Source organism: Drosophila mojavensis, unplaced genomic scaffold (assembly GCF_018153725.1).
Source record: "Drosophila mojavensis isolate 15081-1352.22 unplaced genomic scaffold, ASM1815372v1 contig_19, whole genome shotgun sequence".
In the NCBI taxonomy this organism is placed as follows: domain Eukaryota; kingdom Metazoa; phylum Arthropoda; class Insecta; order Diptera; family Drosophilidae; genus Drosophila; species Drosophila mojavensis.
In genome coordinates this window covers 1,937,839-1,954,046 of record NW_025318726.1, presented here as the reverse complement: position 1 = coordinate 1,954,046, position 16,208 = coordinate 1,937,839, and the positions used below count along the sequence as shown (strand labels likewise).

At 36.0% G+C, this 16,208-nt stretch overlaps 3 protein-coding genes across 19 annotated transcripts in view; 1 reads left to right on the top strand and 2 right to left on the bottom strand.

Annotated features, from left to right (window-relative positions):
* The window catches only part of LOC6572400 (RNA-binding protein Nova-1), a 33,734-nt gene extending 31,801 nt beyond the window's left edge, over positions 1–1,933 (top strand). For all 15 annotated transcript variants that reach the window (XM_015166364.3, XM_015166366.3, XM_044007686.1 and 12 more), the window contains 2 exons: positions 39–573; positions 1,572–1,933. In XM_015166364.3, coding sequence (XP_015021850.1) covers positions 39–573; positions 1,572–1,792 — 756 coding nt within the window. In that variant the 3' untranslated portion in view covers positions 1,793–1,933. The remainder of the gene's footprint in view (positions 1–38; positions 574–1,571) is intronic.
* A 7,940-nt stretch (positions 1,934–9,873) lies between these two features.
* Positions 9,874–10,913, bottom strand: LOC6572401 (probable maleylacetoacetate isomerase 2). Its single transcript, XM_001998474.4, has 3 exons — positions 10,519–10,913; positions 10,133–10,463; positions 9,874–10,078 (listed from the first exon to the last, which is right to left on the bottom strand). The coding sequence occupies exons 1-3, from the start codon at positions 10,814–10,816 to the stop codon at positions 9,949–9,951; spliced, it is 759 nt and encodes a 252-aa protein (XP_001998510.2). The 5' UTR covers positions 10,817–10,913; the 3' UTR covers positions 9,874–9,948.
* Positions 10,914–11,804: 891 nt separating this feature from the next.
* Positions 11,805–16,001, bottom strand: LOC6572402 (probable maleylacetoacetate isomerase 2). Of its 3 annotated transcripts, none has more exons than XM_001998475.4 (4): positions 15,592–16,001; positions 12,780–12,957; positions 12,380–12,710; positions 11,805–12,318 (listed from the first exon to the last, which is right to left on the bottom strand). In XM_001998475.4, exons 1-4 carry the CDS (start codon positions 15,613–15,615, stop codon positions 12,189–12,191), a joined length of 663 nt encoding a protein of 220 aa, XP_001998511.1. In that variant the 5' UTR covers positions 15,616–16,001; the 3' UTR covers positions 11,805–12,188. The 3 variants fall into 3 exon arrangements, with proteins under 3 accessions (XP_001998511.1, XP_043863521.1, XP_015021857.1); XM_044007586.1 differs by lacking the exon at positions 15,592–16,001 and adding an exon at positions 14,665–14,763; XM_015166371.3 differs by lacking the exon at positions 15,592–16,001 and having other exon boundaries at positions 12,780–13,158.
* Positions 16,002–16,208: the final 207 nt, after the last annotated feature.

The following is a 16,208-nucleotide window of genomic DNA, read 5'->3' as shown; positions in this document are numbered from 1 at the left end:
CCATACATCTGACCCTCTTGGCATTCCGTCACCCGCAGCTTGCCATGCGCGGCGCTGGATACTCGGAGACCGCCACAACTGAAGTGGGCGCCGCCCTCGGGGTGCTGGCCAAGTACGGCGTGCTGGGCATGGGCGTGGGCGTGCCGCACACCAATGGGGCGCATCCGACGCTGGCCAACTACCTGGGCGTGACGACGCTGGAGCAGCAGACAGCCGCCGCAGCGTCAGCGGCCACGGCCAGCAATGTCTTCGGCGCTGTTGGGCAGGTGAACTTTGAGTACGCTGCCGCTGCGGCAGCTGCTGCGGCGGCCAATCGGCCCACGCAGTCGCAACTGGAGGTGCAATTCGATTCATTCCGCCATCTCGGCTCGGCCACTGCGCCCGCCGCCACGCCCGTTTCGCTAAACAACAACAGCTTTGGACTGACCGGCGCCACCGGCACGGTGACCAGTGCGCAACTGGGCGCCGCCGCCTCGATAGGCGGCTTGAGTAAGAGCCCCACTCCGGGCGATCTGGGCGCCAAGGATACCAAGAACGTTGAGGTGCCTGAAGTGATTATTGGCGCTGTCTTAGGTGGGCAACCTTTCTATTATTCCTACTAAAATTGAACAACAACAAGAACAACCAGAACCACTACAACAACTACTACAACAGCAGCAACAACAACAACAACAACAACAAACAGACACTTCCGTTTTCCAGCACTATTAATCCTTGGACCCGATCGCCCCCCCTCTTAGCCCTATTTTTCGTTTAGCGATGCGATTACTTAATTGTAGGACTTAGCCGTAGTTATATACATAGGCGTAGCAGAAGAGACAAAGCCATTGCGCACAAACAGAGCCACATTCCACGGCAGGCATTCCAATTAGATCAGGTCAGATCAGATCAGATCAGATCTGCTTTTTGAGCATTTCCATACGCACTCCTTAAGGCATTCCCAATTATAAAAATATGTAGCGAAATTTCTAGTCAACTTCTTGCCCGCTCACACACACACACACACACACACATAGGCACAGAGCACCCAGCACTCAGCATGATCCCATGATCATCCACTCACGATGATATGCCATATGCCACATTCCGTTCTACTATTTTCGAACCTTTTTCGAAGTTGAAGATTCGCTCATCACCAAGAGAACTCAAATAGTTTTCAGTTAGCAGTAGGCGATATGTTGAGGACCTTTCCTAGGGTCATACCGAATTTTTGTTGTTGATATTGATGAATATGTAAATACCTAGCATACTATACTACATTATATTGGAATAGTGCAATTATTGGGTTTAATTTTCGTTTGTTTATTTGCGCAGTAATTATTACCTCAGTGTCGCAGTTTGCATAGATATTTAGGTTGGGCCACACACATGCGGAATGGAATATAAATATAAATATGTATATTGTTTTTTATTTTTTTGTTAATGTTGGTCCTTTATCATTTAAGGTTTTCTTTCAACCCAAGCACAATCCAAGCAACACTTAAACTCACACACAGATATACAAACACATACATATACACACATATAAATAATTACAACACATTTAACATAATCTGATGCAAATATTCCAGGTCCGAACGGTCGTAGTTTAGTTGAAATTCAACATGCTTCTGGCGCAAATGTGCAAATTTCCAAAAAAGGCATATTCGCACCTGGCACTAGAAATCGCATTGTAACCATAACTGGTCAGCCGAGTGCCATTGCCAAAGCGCAGTATCTAATTGAACAAAAAATCAACGAGGAGGAGACAAAGAGGGCGCGTCAAATTCCATTAACCACTGTTGTGAATTAATAATCAAGCAATCAAGCAACCAGCACAACAACAAAAAACAACAACAACAGCTATCCCCCCATATAAAACATACCTATAAACAAAACGTATTTCCTCAAAAGAAAAAAAAAAGAAAAACATAAAAATAACTAAAAGAAATGGTTCATTTATTTAAACAAGGAAAAGCAAAATACAATATGCAAATGAAAAACTAAACGAAAAACAAAACAACAACAAAAACAAAGCTAATACAATAATAATAATATGAAAGAAAAAGCTAATTTAAAACAAATAACATCAGCAGTAGCCATAAAAACACATACACACAAACACACACACCAACACACACACCAACACACACACACACACACACACTAAGCCATTAGCAATGCATTGAAACTTCTGATGAGAATTGCTTAGTAAAATAATGAATTCGAAGCCTTAGCAAATTTGATTTGAGAGAAAACCTTGTAATATAAAAGCTGCATTTGTTTGCCACGCTCAATATATGCATATGCACACATGCATATATATATATATATATTTCAATTTGGGATAATAATACCTTTGCTTATTTTTTGTTGTTGTCATATGTTGCGTGTTTTCCTTTTGGCATTCTGAGAAGCTAAAATCTAGATACAGATATATACACATATATATCTATATATACATTTACATATACATATATTTATATGCATATATGTACATGTATGCAATTCATAAACTAATTGTTGGCTCGTCTTCATATAACATAAAATACACACAGACATACACATATACACACACATGTAAACACAAGCGAGTAAATTAGACTAAAAAAAAAAGAAAATGAAAATGAAAATCGATATGTTTGTGTAATGAGAGCGTTTTCAGTGAAAACATCAGGTGATTTTCCAAAAGAGAAAGAAAACAAAAATGACAAAAAAGAAAATGGTGTCCAAATAAGGTAAATATTTTACTACACACACACACAGACACGAACACGCGCACATACACAGTCACACACACAACACACACACACATACACAGACATGTATATGCGCTATGAAATATATGTACAATAAATACACACCTACAACAATTGAAATGATAAAGGAAATGAACGCTTGACAGGCTAGTGATAATAACTATTTGAAACACTTTTTACCTCAAACACGATTCTGATTGCGTTTCTTGTTTTCTGTTTCTGTTTCTGTTTTCTGTTGTTGCCCTTTTGTGCTTATTGCTATGTTTATATAAATATGTATATATATATCCATCACTAAATATCTATATATATATACATATACATGTCTATATCTGTATATATATATATATACACACACATATGTTTATATAAAAATAATACGTTTTAGCCCTTAATATTCTATTATGATATACATATATTGTTAAAAATGTTGATCATGATAATGTTGTTTAATTTAATCGAAAGAGTGGTACGAACTATACCAAAATATATACAAGTGGTGTTAATGTTTTGCGCGCGCACGTGAGTCTCCTTTTTGATATTGATTTTATGCTCCTTTATGCTAATTTGTTAATCCTCATACTTATATATTTTAATTGTCTGTGCGACTTTTTAGTTTCCAGTTCCAACTGGATCCCTTGACTTCCATATATATAATTTTTTTCTTCATAATTTCTTTTTTATTGCCTTTAAAGAGAGAAAGAAATCCGTTTGGCACATTGTTACATTCACCATAACTCTTATCTATTATATTTTGTTTTTGGAATTCTGTTCACCATTATTTTTGACATACATTCTAATCTTAAGTACTACATTTGCTCTTCTTCACCCCCACAAAAAAAAAAAAAAAAAAGAAGAATATACATCACAATTTTAACTTTAATTTAAAATAAATATTTCAATGGCTCTGTAAAGGATACATCCACACACACATACACACAAATCGGCCAAAAAATATCCCGTTGTATTTATATGCTAGACAAGCAAACGAAAATAATTATTTTAGCATCACACTTCGATTTGTTATATTCATTAAAACACATCCATATGATTTACCTGTAAAGTTAATGATAAAGACATATATATATATATTGTTTTATTATGGCCACACACACCTACACACCCACACACACACACACACATATTATGTAGTTTAAAGCTCCCTTTTATTATTGACTAATTTAAAGATGAAGAAAAAAGCAAAAATTAAATAAAAATATTGCCAAAAACGAAATAAACCAAAATCTCAATGTGTTTAATTGAAAAGCCATTTTGTTCACCAAAACCAAAACCAAACCACTCACAAACCACCAGCACCACCACCACTACAGCTCCACTAACAGCGTACTCTAAACAATTCTGCAACATTATCATGTCAATCAACAGTCAGTCAGTCAATCAAACAATCAAACTCTCAGTTCAATTTCAAAACAATCACTGAAAACGCTCAAAAAATAAAAAATAAATAAATGAAAAACTAAATGAATTATAAACCCAACCCTAAGCTAAGTTTATGCAAATAAGTTGAAAAGTTGTTCACATTATTTTATTTTTATTTTTTGCTATTATTGTTAAAGCTTATCTACATTTGTTCTTATTTGTGCAATATTTATATAAATAATATAAGAATAATAATAATAAATTTGCGCCAGACGAAGAGTTAAATAGTTACAAATATTCTAAAAAAAAAAAATTTACTGAAAATGCAAACAAAAACCCAAAATTGTGACAAACATATAAAATGCTTTAATAAGCATTGACATGAAATACAAATCTTAAGTCAAGTTAAAAAATAATATTACATTGAAATATTGAAAGTACAGTTGAAAATGCTAGTGTGCCTTGAAACATGCAAAAGAAGAAAAAAAAAAGATAAAAAAATGAGTATAACAACAACCAAATGATAAACAAAAAATAAAAGAAAACATTTTTTGTTTGTTATCTTATAATGTATAATTACAGTTTTAAATAACTAAAAAAATGCAATAATTTTTAAGAGAAGCAAGGCGTACAGAAGAGTGCAGGCTAATAACAAAATAACAAATCAAATTGACAGCAATAATAGACCGTCAAACCTAATGGCAAATCGTTAACACACACACACACACATACAGAGACAAATATGATTAGAAGAAAACAAGCAATATAAAGACTACAACGATGAAGAATAACATTGAATTCTTGAAATACGATTTCGCAGAAACTTATCTCAAATGGAACAAGCATAAGACACTGAAACCCTTTTAGGCCTTCCCTTCCATAATCACAACCACAACAAAAGCAACAGCAACAATATCAACAACAAATACAAACAACAAAATTCGTACATTTTATCGTCTTTTTGTCATGGCAATCGAGAGAGAAGCAACGGCGCCATGCATATACATATGCATAGGCATATATGGCATATTCATAGATACTTCACACCCCCACACACACACATGCATACTCACACCCCCTCACTCGAACATTGGACATACTAAAATATATATTATCATATGCGCCTGCTCACTGAGTTATGTTAAATATATGAGGTTTATACGGTATCTTCTAATTAATGTAGAGAAAACGAAGAAAAAAAAAACAAAGATAAAAAAAAACAAATATACACATATGTATATTTGTACTGGATCTGTGATATGTATTAAAAAAAAAAAAAAAAAAAAAAAAAAAAAAAGAGAGAAAACACAAGCAAACAAAAAGCGAATAGCTATTATTGTATATATGTATGTACACATGCATATATATGTATGTTGCGTATAGATATCGATTTAAACGAAACACGAAATTAATTATGAAATAATTAATTTTTTCTGAAATGACGAAAAGCTTTACTTCAGAAGCAAAACAACTAAAACAAATTTTACTAAAGCAGCGGGCATTTTATTTCATCAAATATTTGCCACTGGTCCGAATTGTTCTCGCTCTTGTTCTTGTCGCCGAATCGTAGCCTAATCGTAAATTTGACCCGTTATCAATGTTAATATGACCCATCTCTATGCCACGCCCACGCCCATGCCTTCCGCCATGCCAGATCGACTGAGTATGTGACGAAAAAGAAGACGAAATACTGAGCTCGGGGCTCCACCAGACCGTCAGACCATGTGACTATGCTTGTTTTTCTTTCATTTCGCTGTATAATAAAGCCAGCTTCAATTGCCCAAAATATTTACAACGATTCTCAATGCATCTCTTCTTCCTGTTCTAACCCGGATTATAAATAATTAATCAATGAGAATTCAATTCAATCGGTCTCCATATTTGAATCATTTCATGACATCAATCAATCGATCAACCAATCAACCAATCAGCCAATCACTCAATCACGCCTCTTTTCCCAGCATCCCCGACACTTTAGTTCAGGTTTAGATCCTTCGGAGAGGCGTTCGCATATTTTATTTTGCGAGCTTTATAAAAGTTATTAACAAATGCTGTTATTTCAGCGACGGAGTCTATTAGAGTTAAACTAGTGCAAATGAAAATTAAGAAAAATAAACTTTTATTAACTATATATATAAATATTTCAATCTTGACTTTAAAACGTTTAAAAACAATACAAAAAAAACTAACTAAAAAAGAAAAGAAAAAACAAGAGCGCAAGTAAACGAAAAGAAAAAGTAAAAAAAAAACAATGAACCACAGTTTTTGCTCTGTAAAAATATATGAATAACAACTTATATGATAAGAGGAAGAGTTACATGTATCAATAAAAATCCGATTTATTTTCGTTTGTATGGTAAACAGAAAAACTATACATACACACATACATACATCTATACGTATATAGTATGTAAATCATAAATGAAATTGTTACTTATCATTTTTGTTATGCTTTGCCTCCACACTGTTATTAGGACAATTAAATATAAATGCATAATAATAATATGTACACACAAACACACACACGTATATATATATATATATATATATAAACTATAAACAAACAAACACACACATACATACCGTTGACAAGTGTGCAAATGAAAATATAATATATGTATGTAAAGTTTTGTGGCAAGAGCAAAGCAATGCAGATTTATTTATCACGTATACGCAGCGTGTCCAGACTTTGATTGTTAGTTTGAAGATGCCATTGCAAATAAAATAAAACAATACAACCACAAAAACAAAATCAAGAAAAAAACCAAATCAAAAATTGGCATACATATGTACAATGTATGTATGTATGTAGTTGTCCACATTTGCCATTCAGTGTTTAGTATGGTATTGGCAACAACAATAATGAGAAGCCGTCTTACAACAACAACAACAACAGCAAACACATTGAACCTATTAATAATGATAAACAAATTATATTTGAATATATATACAAGCATACATACATACATAAAGTAAATGCGTACATACTAAATATATAAAACTAGTTGTTAGCGTGATACATCAAATTATTATTATTAATTAATTCATACAAATAAATGGCCTAACAATGATACAAAACAATCGCCAATGGTGCTGTGCGGAGTTGCACTTTCAACTGGCCACGCCTCCACTCCCAGGTCCTTCAGAGATTCACGCCTACCCCTCAGTCATAGCGGCATGTGCAGCTCAGCTCAAAACCTTGCAACACAAATTTGCCATGATGGATGTTTTATTATTTTGTTTTCTTGCCCGTTATCGATTGAAGCAAAAGTAGCCTTGGACTAAAACTATATGAGTATAAAGCAAAGACTCTGGCATCAACAGAAGCTCATTAAACGCAAGTCCCAGTCAGACGTTACCTTCTTATATAACTATATAGATATATATATGTGTAATTATATATGTATTGATATATATATATGTATATATATATATGATCAAGTCCAGGATAGTTAATATTTCATTTCAATTTCACAATTGCATCAGTCAGTAGTAAGGCCAAAAACAAAAGGTTAACTCTTGTTCATAATCGAAGTTTTGATTTTATTCTCGTATTTAACGTAGATTTCAATGGAATCAAATGAAACCTAAGATAGTAGAAGCATACGTGAGTACCTTAGGATGAGCAAAATTTAACTAATAATAGATCAAGTTGCAACGCTGCTCTCGCGTTGTCGCCAAAGTATGGGGCACAGCGTGGGGAGTTTCTGTTGAAGCTTTTATACAAGCCACTAGATTTTACGATTAATGCAGCAACACCAAAAGTATATACAAGTAATATATTAAACAAATACAAACATTTACCTAACAACTTTCTTAGACAAGGTCAACAACAACTACTTACTAAATAATGTATAATGCATTGTCCAATTATGGCAAAAAGAGAGGAAAACCAACCACTTTTTACACGAAAATTTATCGAAACTCAGTTTGCACTTTACGAAGAATACAAAGAAACGAAATCTAAATGTTAATACACCAGAATTTTATAAAAAACAAAGCAAATAAAAATAAACATTATGAAGCGAAAGAAAACCTCAATTAAACGTTGGTCATTTGAAAACGCTCGTAATCGCAGACATTCAAGCAAGCAAAACATCATGGAAACTCATTCAAAAGTAAAAGTACTAAATCTTTTATGATTTGACTGTGATAAAAAAAAAAAAAAAAAAAAAAAAAAAAAAAAAAAGTAAATAATGACAAAGAGACGAAGTGAATGAAAGTGAGTTATTAACAAATGAATTGTATAATAGAGTATGTATAAATTGAATGTATGTATACACACACACACACGAACACCAATACACTCACACAAACACACACACAGCCACACGAATGTGTACGGGCACTACTGTGGCTCTGAAACACCCAATAAGTAGAAGCAAATTCTTTGTATGGCAAGAGCCATGTACGGCCTAGGATATGTTGTTTAACTAGCAATAAAATAAGTACGTATTTACTTACTGCGAAAAAAAAAAAAAACAAACACAAAAACAAAAAAAGATTCGTATAAAAATATGAAAGTTTTACTTATACATATTAGCAAAATATTTAAACAAATTTTAGCAACAAAATATCGATGAAGTACCGAGAAAAAAAAAACAAAAGAAAAAGTAAAAAACAAATCTTCATTATAAACTAAATGCAATAATTATATATATATGTATATATATCTATATATATATATATATATATGAAAAGAAAAAACAAAACATAGATGATATTTAGTTATGCTCTATTAAAATTTATAATCAATTGAAGTTTTATATAAAGATGATATTCAAACTAGCGAAGCAGCAGGTTTTATAAATATATATTTACCCATTAGTTGATTTCCATTTCGAATATCTCACAGAACCTTCATAAAGAATTTCATTTCTCAATTCTCAACGTATGTTGCTTTCTTTTCCATTTGATTTTTGTCTCATTTTTTGGAAAGACGAAAAACAAAAATAAATTTATAAATACAAATAGTCTAGAGTGTTAAAAATAAAAACAAAAAAATCAAAACGTAACGTAGCTCATTCAAATTTTAAAAGTAAAACAAAAAGAAAACGTAATTTTTGAATCTTCTCGTATAATAAAAGCAAATCTTGTACAATTTGGATGATGGAGCCGAGAGGCCCGCCCAACTTAAAGAGTATACAACCAAACAAACCAAACCAAACCAAACAGTTACCCTCTCTACATATTAATTATATACAATTGCATATAGTACATTTAACCTAAGGAATCATAATCCAAATCAAATGAAATGAAACTCTTTACGATCAGCGCGACATATAGCCAAACAGCAGCAGCAGCTGGACACAATAACAAAAACGATAGAAACGGAAAGCAAATTCATGTTAGTTAGGATCGGGTGTATCGATTATAATGTCTAATACATTATACCGAAAGGATAATGCTAATGGTAAATGGTAATGTTAGTAGTTATAGTGAAATTTGTTGAGTGCATATTTATATATATTCATACAAATATATAGATACACGCATAACAAAACAAGCCGTAACACCAACAGAGATGTTAGAAGATCCGTAATGAATTAACAGAAGTAATTGTAAAGTAAAAATCCCAGTCAAGGTACATCAAGTTATAAAATACACATACATATAACATGAATTACACATTTAAGAAAGATTATATAAAAACAAAAACAAAACAAAAAAAAATAATAAAGAATATATTAAAAGAAGCAAATTTTTTCATTAGTTTTCGACTTGATGATTTCATTCAATTTTAATGTATATCTAATTTTTGATATTACTTAAAATAAACTAAAGTTTTTATTTGGAAATGCAGACTCTTTTTTCAGATATTGATTACAATTTATTTATTGGCCAGCTTGGCTGGACAGTCAGGCTGACGGTGAGGATGGCAGGCGAGAAAAATTTCATTTGCTGCCAACCTCTGATCGATCTCCACAATTTTGGCAAATGCATCCAGGTTGACTTTGAATCTGAAAGATGAAATATGCTTTAGCAACTTCCCTTCAATTGATTATAGAGCTCACCGTCTGGCATTGAAAACCTGTGGAACAAGACAGCAATCTGCCATGGAGATCTCGTCCCCCACACAGTACTTGCCAGAGGAAGCGGCAAGCACTCCCTCCAGGCCACGAAAGCCTCGTGATATCCAATGCTGCGCCCACGCCATGCTCGCTTCCTTACCCAGGTGCTCTAGAACGATGCGATTCTGCAATGGCTGAATGCCCGAGCAAATTATCTCGACAATCTCACGCACCTTGGCACGTTTGAGCGGGTCTTGCGGCAGCAACGGGTTCTGGGGTCGAGTTTCGTCTAGGTAATGCATAATCACCACGGAGTCACATAGTGTCTGGCCATCTAAACACCTAAATCTGATAACATCATGTGACTTCATCGATTCCTCCAAACTCACCAATTTTGAGTGCTGGCACCTGCTGCATGGGATTAATCTCCCGGTACTCATTTGTATAGCAGTATGTTTCATCGGGCTTGATCAGATTGGTTGGCCTGATATCATACGGAATGTTCTTCAAACCCAATGCAATGCGCACTCGCCAGGAACACGAACTGGCGAAATACGAGTAGAGCACTGGCCTTGCCTCACTGGACATCGTAGAACTGGAACTGGAACTACGTATACCATTCTTGGCCAACTGTAGACATTTTCCTGCTGAGCTTCTCAATGCACTCATGTTAATTGCACTTGGCATGGTTAAATCAATCAATATTATTTTATTCGTTTGTTTATATACACATGTACTTGCATTCAGAGAGCGAATGCAGCTCTTATCAGTGGTTGGACTATCGATGCTAGAAATATCGATACATCGTTCACGCAAGCTATTCGATATTTGTTAACAGCAAGTGATCGACACAATTTAGTTCGGTAAGAAGTTTATTTGGTTTTTCTTGTTTGTAATACATATGTAGTTAATATTTGGAACTGTTACAATATTGTGGGTATTAACATAGTATATGTTAGTTGGTTGGATGCGAGACCAGGCAATTCGATTTATATGTAGCCACCTGATGACGATTTGCGGGTTTGTTTTGAAAAGGTCTACAATGAAATTGATTTGAAGAAAACTAGCAATCAACTGGTACATACAATTATTTGTTAGGTGCATACGATTTAATGGGGCTTTCATTTGGCTTGTGCTTTTTAGTTAAATACAGAGTCTACATTTGACTTGTTCAAATACGTAGTAGATATATTTTTGTTTTAGCAAAGAGACATTTAATTATTTGATTTGTTATAGTATATTTTAGTCACAAGAGATCTCTATAGCGCTCCGATTAAATGCCTAAGTAATGGTAAGTATGAATGTGTTTCTTATATACTCTCAATAATTTGTTAGTTATTCTTTTGGTTTTTCGGTTCTGCCTGCTAATGGAGTTTACTTCCTCGTTGACTGAAGTTTTGTACTTTCATCAAAAAGTTACGTTGTAAAGCGCCCAACTTTTCTAGTTAACTTACATATGTATGCATACGTGTATACGATTGCGCGTTTTAGTTTATAGAATGTAAATTTGCACTTAAATTATTTGCATTTTTTAAATCCCTGAATTAAATTTTGCTTTTCGTCATGATTAAGTTTGCAAATTGTTTGTAGTTTTTTTCGTTTTTGTTTTTGTTATTTTTTTTTTTAGTTTTTAAATTTGTTTTGTTTCTGTTAGCCTAAATAAAATTCATAAAAATACGTTTTTACATATGAGTTCATCTTTTAGACAATTTGTTTTCACATTGATAAACCAAAGAAATCATACAATTTTTAAATCATGTTTTTTTTTTTCTTTTTGAGAATAATTAATATTGTTTTTGGTTTGGTTTTGAATGCCAATTAAAAATTTTATTTTTTATCGATAGTATTTTTATGCATTTATGCATAGTTAAATGCTGTTAGCAATTTTTTGAATCACATCCGACTGTTTCTCTCCGCCTCACCAGCTGACTCTCCAGCTCCAAACTTATATCTGTTGCCGCCTTGTTGGGTTTTCGCCTGTTATAGATGTACTATGTGTGTTACAAACTGCAAGTCACTTTTTAGTTTTACGGCGTTTTGCAGTTGTCATCGGAAAATTCTATTTGTTGGGCAGCTCCGGTGGACAATCCGGCTGATTGGAAGGATGAGCAGCTCGGAATGCTGGATTGCTCTCCAGCTCACGATCAATCCGCAATATAATGGGATATGGGCGCAAGTCCACATGGAATCTGCGTGGCAATCAGTGGTGTCACAAATATACATGGAAAATTGCTGAAATGTACGACTTACCTTCGGGCATTGAACACCTGCGGCACGAGGCAGCAGTCGGCCATTGAGATCTCGTCACCAACGCAGTATTTGCCAGCCGAAGTGGACAGGGCCTTCTCCACGGCACGGAAGCCACGTGTTATCCAGTGCTGTGCCCACTCCTTCTTCTTTTCCTCGCCGACGTGGATGAGTACAATGAGGTTCTGAAGCGGCTGAATGCCAGAGCAAATGATCTCAATTATCTCGCGAACCTTGGCCCGCTTGTGTACATCTTGTGGCAGCAAAGGACGTTGGGGACGGGTCTCCTCCAGGTAGTGCATGATGGCCACCGATTCGATCAGCGTATGCCCATCTAAATGGAGAATTGCAATGGAGAACAACTTAGAAATGACTAGCCACATGGCATCATTGCTCTAGTTACCGATTTGCAGGGCCGGCACCTGCTCCATAGGATTAACCTCTCGATACTCATTGCAGTGCTGCTCTCCGCCCGACTTGATGAGACTTATGGGCTTGATGTCGTAGGGTATTTCCTTCAGGTTCATCGCAATGCGCACTCGCCAGGAGCACGAACTGCGCCAATACGAGTAGAGTATCGGCTGGGAATCATTAGAATCTTGATTAGTCGACATTTTCGTAGAGTTCCCTGCGCCCCAGTTGCCAACTCGAGCTGTACCGGGCTCAAAATGAAACCACAATCTCAACGAGCTGCCGTATCAGCCCCCTTTTGTGAGATGTGTGCCGCTCTCATTTGAATAAACAATTTAAGTCGACATAGAACAGGTTGGCACTGATAACGCACACACACACACACATCAACACGCAGAACAATATCACACACCCTCTACGCATGTTTAGAATAAAGCTCTGGTGAAACCAGTTCCTCGAGAGCCTAAGAGATTTATAAGTAGTGCTGATAAAAATACATATTCATGAAGGTGTATCCGAGCTGCGGTCACACCGGTTTCTACAACTGGAATTGGCCAGTGTGGCAACCACTTTATAGTTAGTTTGAATGTATGGAGATCATTATAATATTACTTTTAATAATAATAAACAATTTATTGTTGTTTATTCAGTCCATTTTGCTGTTATTGTATGTATCACATTCTTTGAATAACTGAAGTGCGCTATTTTCAAAAAGAAATATTTCACTTTTATTTTCAATATACAATGGCAATACAATATTCTAAATCAAAAATGCATACATCTTAGTAGCCTTAACATTCGGGGATTATAATTTAACTGAGTAACTTAATTAGCAAGTTTTACAGAGATTACTACTACTTTCTCGGTTCTCTTAGGTCAGTGAAATAGAAGGCAATGTTATTTTTGTTGTCTATAGACATTAAAGTTAGTTGTTTGGTAAAACACATTAAATTCTGACATATGGCCTACGGTAAGGCTAACAGTATCTTCTGTATGTATCCAGTAGTACAGCATCACAACAAAACAAATAATATATCCTCGTAACTCGTAAAACAACCTCCTATGAGGTTTTCTAGGTAAGTTTAAAATTTCCATATTCATTTGTATCTACCAGAGATTAACTTTTAAGGGTGGATAGGCCGACTCTCTAAGCTAATAGACCAATAAATTATGTAGCCGGCTATCAGGCCGTAGCAAACCTGCAAACATTAATAATATTATCACTACAAATTCTCTAGGAAAATTCACTAATGTTGAAATATCCACACGATATATTTTTTTATTTATTTTTTTGTGATTGAAACCATTATTTATCATTTTTGAAGATGAGCTTTTTCCAAAGAGGAAATCATTGATAGAATCGGTAAAAGAAATTGAGAAATTGAGCAGTCAGTTACCGCCGACTGCATCGTTTTAAAGTTAAATATCTTACATCCTGAAATTGTTGAAATTGTTTTTATTCAATGTCGATTTGCAACATGAAAAATTTAGCAGGAATTTTTAAACTTTTTAACACTATTGAATTAATTATTAATTAATTAATTATGTTTTCCATATTTCCATAATTTAGATAGGCTGCCTGAAAGTATACTATGACAAATATAACGTCCGTCTTCAGACGACTTAAATTTAATCTATTCGGAAGCGTTCAAAACATCTTTGTGGTTTATTACCAACCCTGCCTCTTATACGAATATCACCCGTCGGATTAATTACTACTAATTTAAGTCAATAGTTTCACAGTCTAAACACACTTTCATTCCTTCAGCAGTTAAGTATATTTTCAATTCAAATATTTCGCAAATGACCAATTTAATTTGACTAAATTATAAATTTCGAACACAATTAGTTCTAGCCTCTTCTATTGGAATACCCACATGATTCATATAGGAGCCTTGTGCTAATTGCCAATTGCTGCAAGCGCTACGGAAGTTGTACACACACTGACCGCCTGTGCCGAAGGACTAAATGCTCTGAGCAACAGTAACATGAGCCAATGGCCCGGACAAGCGTCAAAATAATATGAATGTAGGTATGTGTGTGTGCGCGTGCATCTATATACAAAGGACCCTATTCTGTTCGGCCAAAAAGCAGACTAATTCCAGGAATAAGCGCCAGCCCACATAGGCCAACAAAGAGCGATGGGTCTGGTCTGTATGTATGTTCAGATACATACATACATATGGGAGCATAATAAGTTGCCTAAAAGTTCGTTGAACCCATGTGAAAGTAAATTCGGAAACATCCCGAGAATGTCAGGGAGCCGAGAGTAGGCCGAGTCGGCGCCGAGTTCCGATGTGTGTCGTACATCAAGGTCGGCTAGGGGCATTAACCTTAACCAATTTGACGTTGTCCTGGTTGCTACAAAGCAAAAGCAAGCCTGTACGACGCGCCAAGGACACTCGCAGACGGCCACGGCACGGCGCGCTCAAGAGTCAGCGCGAGCGCTGCAACAAAATGGCTCACAAGTTTCGCTGGGGTGCTTTTCTCTGATTAGGGGTTGCTTTTGAGAGCCGAAGTTTGATTTGTGTGCGACGGGCAGGGTTGTCGAGTCCGCCTTCTGCTGCATACATCTGCCTCGGTGTCCTGCTCCCGAGCACAGCCTGGCAGCCCTGGACGCGCCATTTCACAGTGCGAAGAACAGCGCAAAAGCTTTCGGCTGTGCGCATGGGCGAAAACCGCATGTTTGCAGTATGAGTTTAACTCAAACCAACTGACAGTCTTTGGCGGCGTAGGATGAGTGAGTTTTCAGCAAGCATTTTATTTTTTAACATGGGGGCATCGAGCACGGAGGGAGCACTTACCTTGGCTATGGCCGAGAGGGACATAGCGTTGTGATGATACTTTGAGTAGTTAATTTTGAAGCCGTTTAAGCCGGACGCACTGCGAAAACGATAATTGGCGGACCGGACGGGGGTGGAGCGGCTGCAGAACTTTACGTGAACTGCGTTGGGCAGTCGAACTCGGATCTAGTCACCAGCGACACAATAACTACACTGGCCAAACACCGATTTGGCAATCAGAAATGTGCCTTTGTCAATATTGTTGGATGCACGGCAGGGCTGGAAGGTAAACTGACTGCAGGCGACCCTAAATGCACTCAAAGTCAAACGAAACGATGGTTGAGGTAAGCGCAGAACGCGAGCGCAATGGACGCAACAACGACTGAGGCAGCGACAACGACAGGATACGATGCCAGAACGCAACTGAACACACTAAACTAAATAAAGGAGTGCAAAAACGAAAGCAAAGGACACACGACAAAGCTGGCAGTGCGGGGAGAGCCAGAGCAAGCGAGAGCCAAGCAGATAGATACTCAACGCACGAGAGAAAGGGAGAGAGAATGAAAGACTAAGCAAATGAGAGAGAAAGAGCGCGAACGGCACAAACTAGCCACGGAGCTCAGTATGGCAAAGCAAAA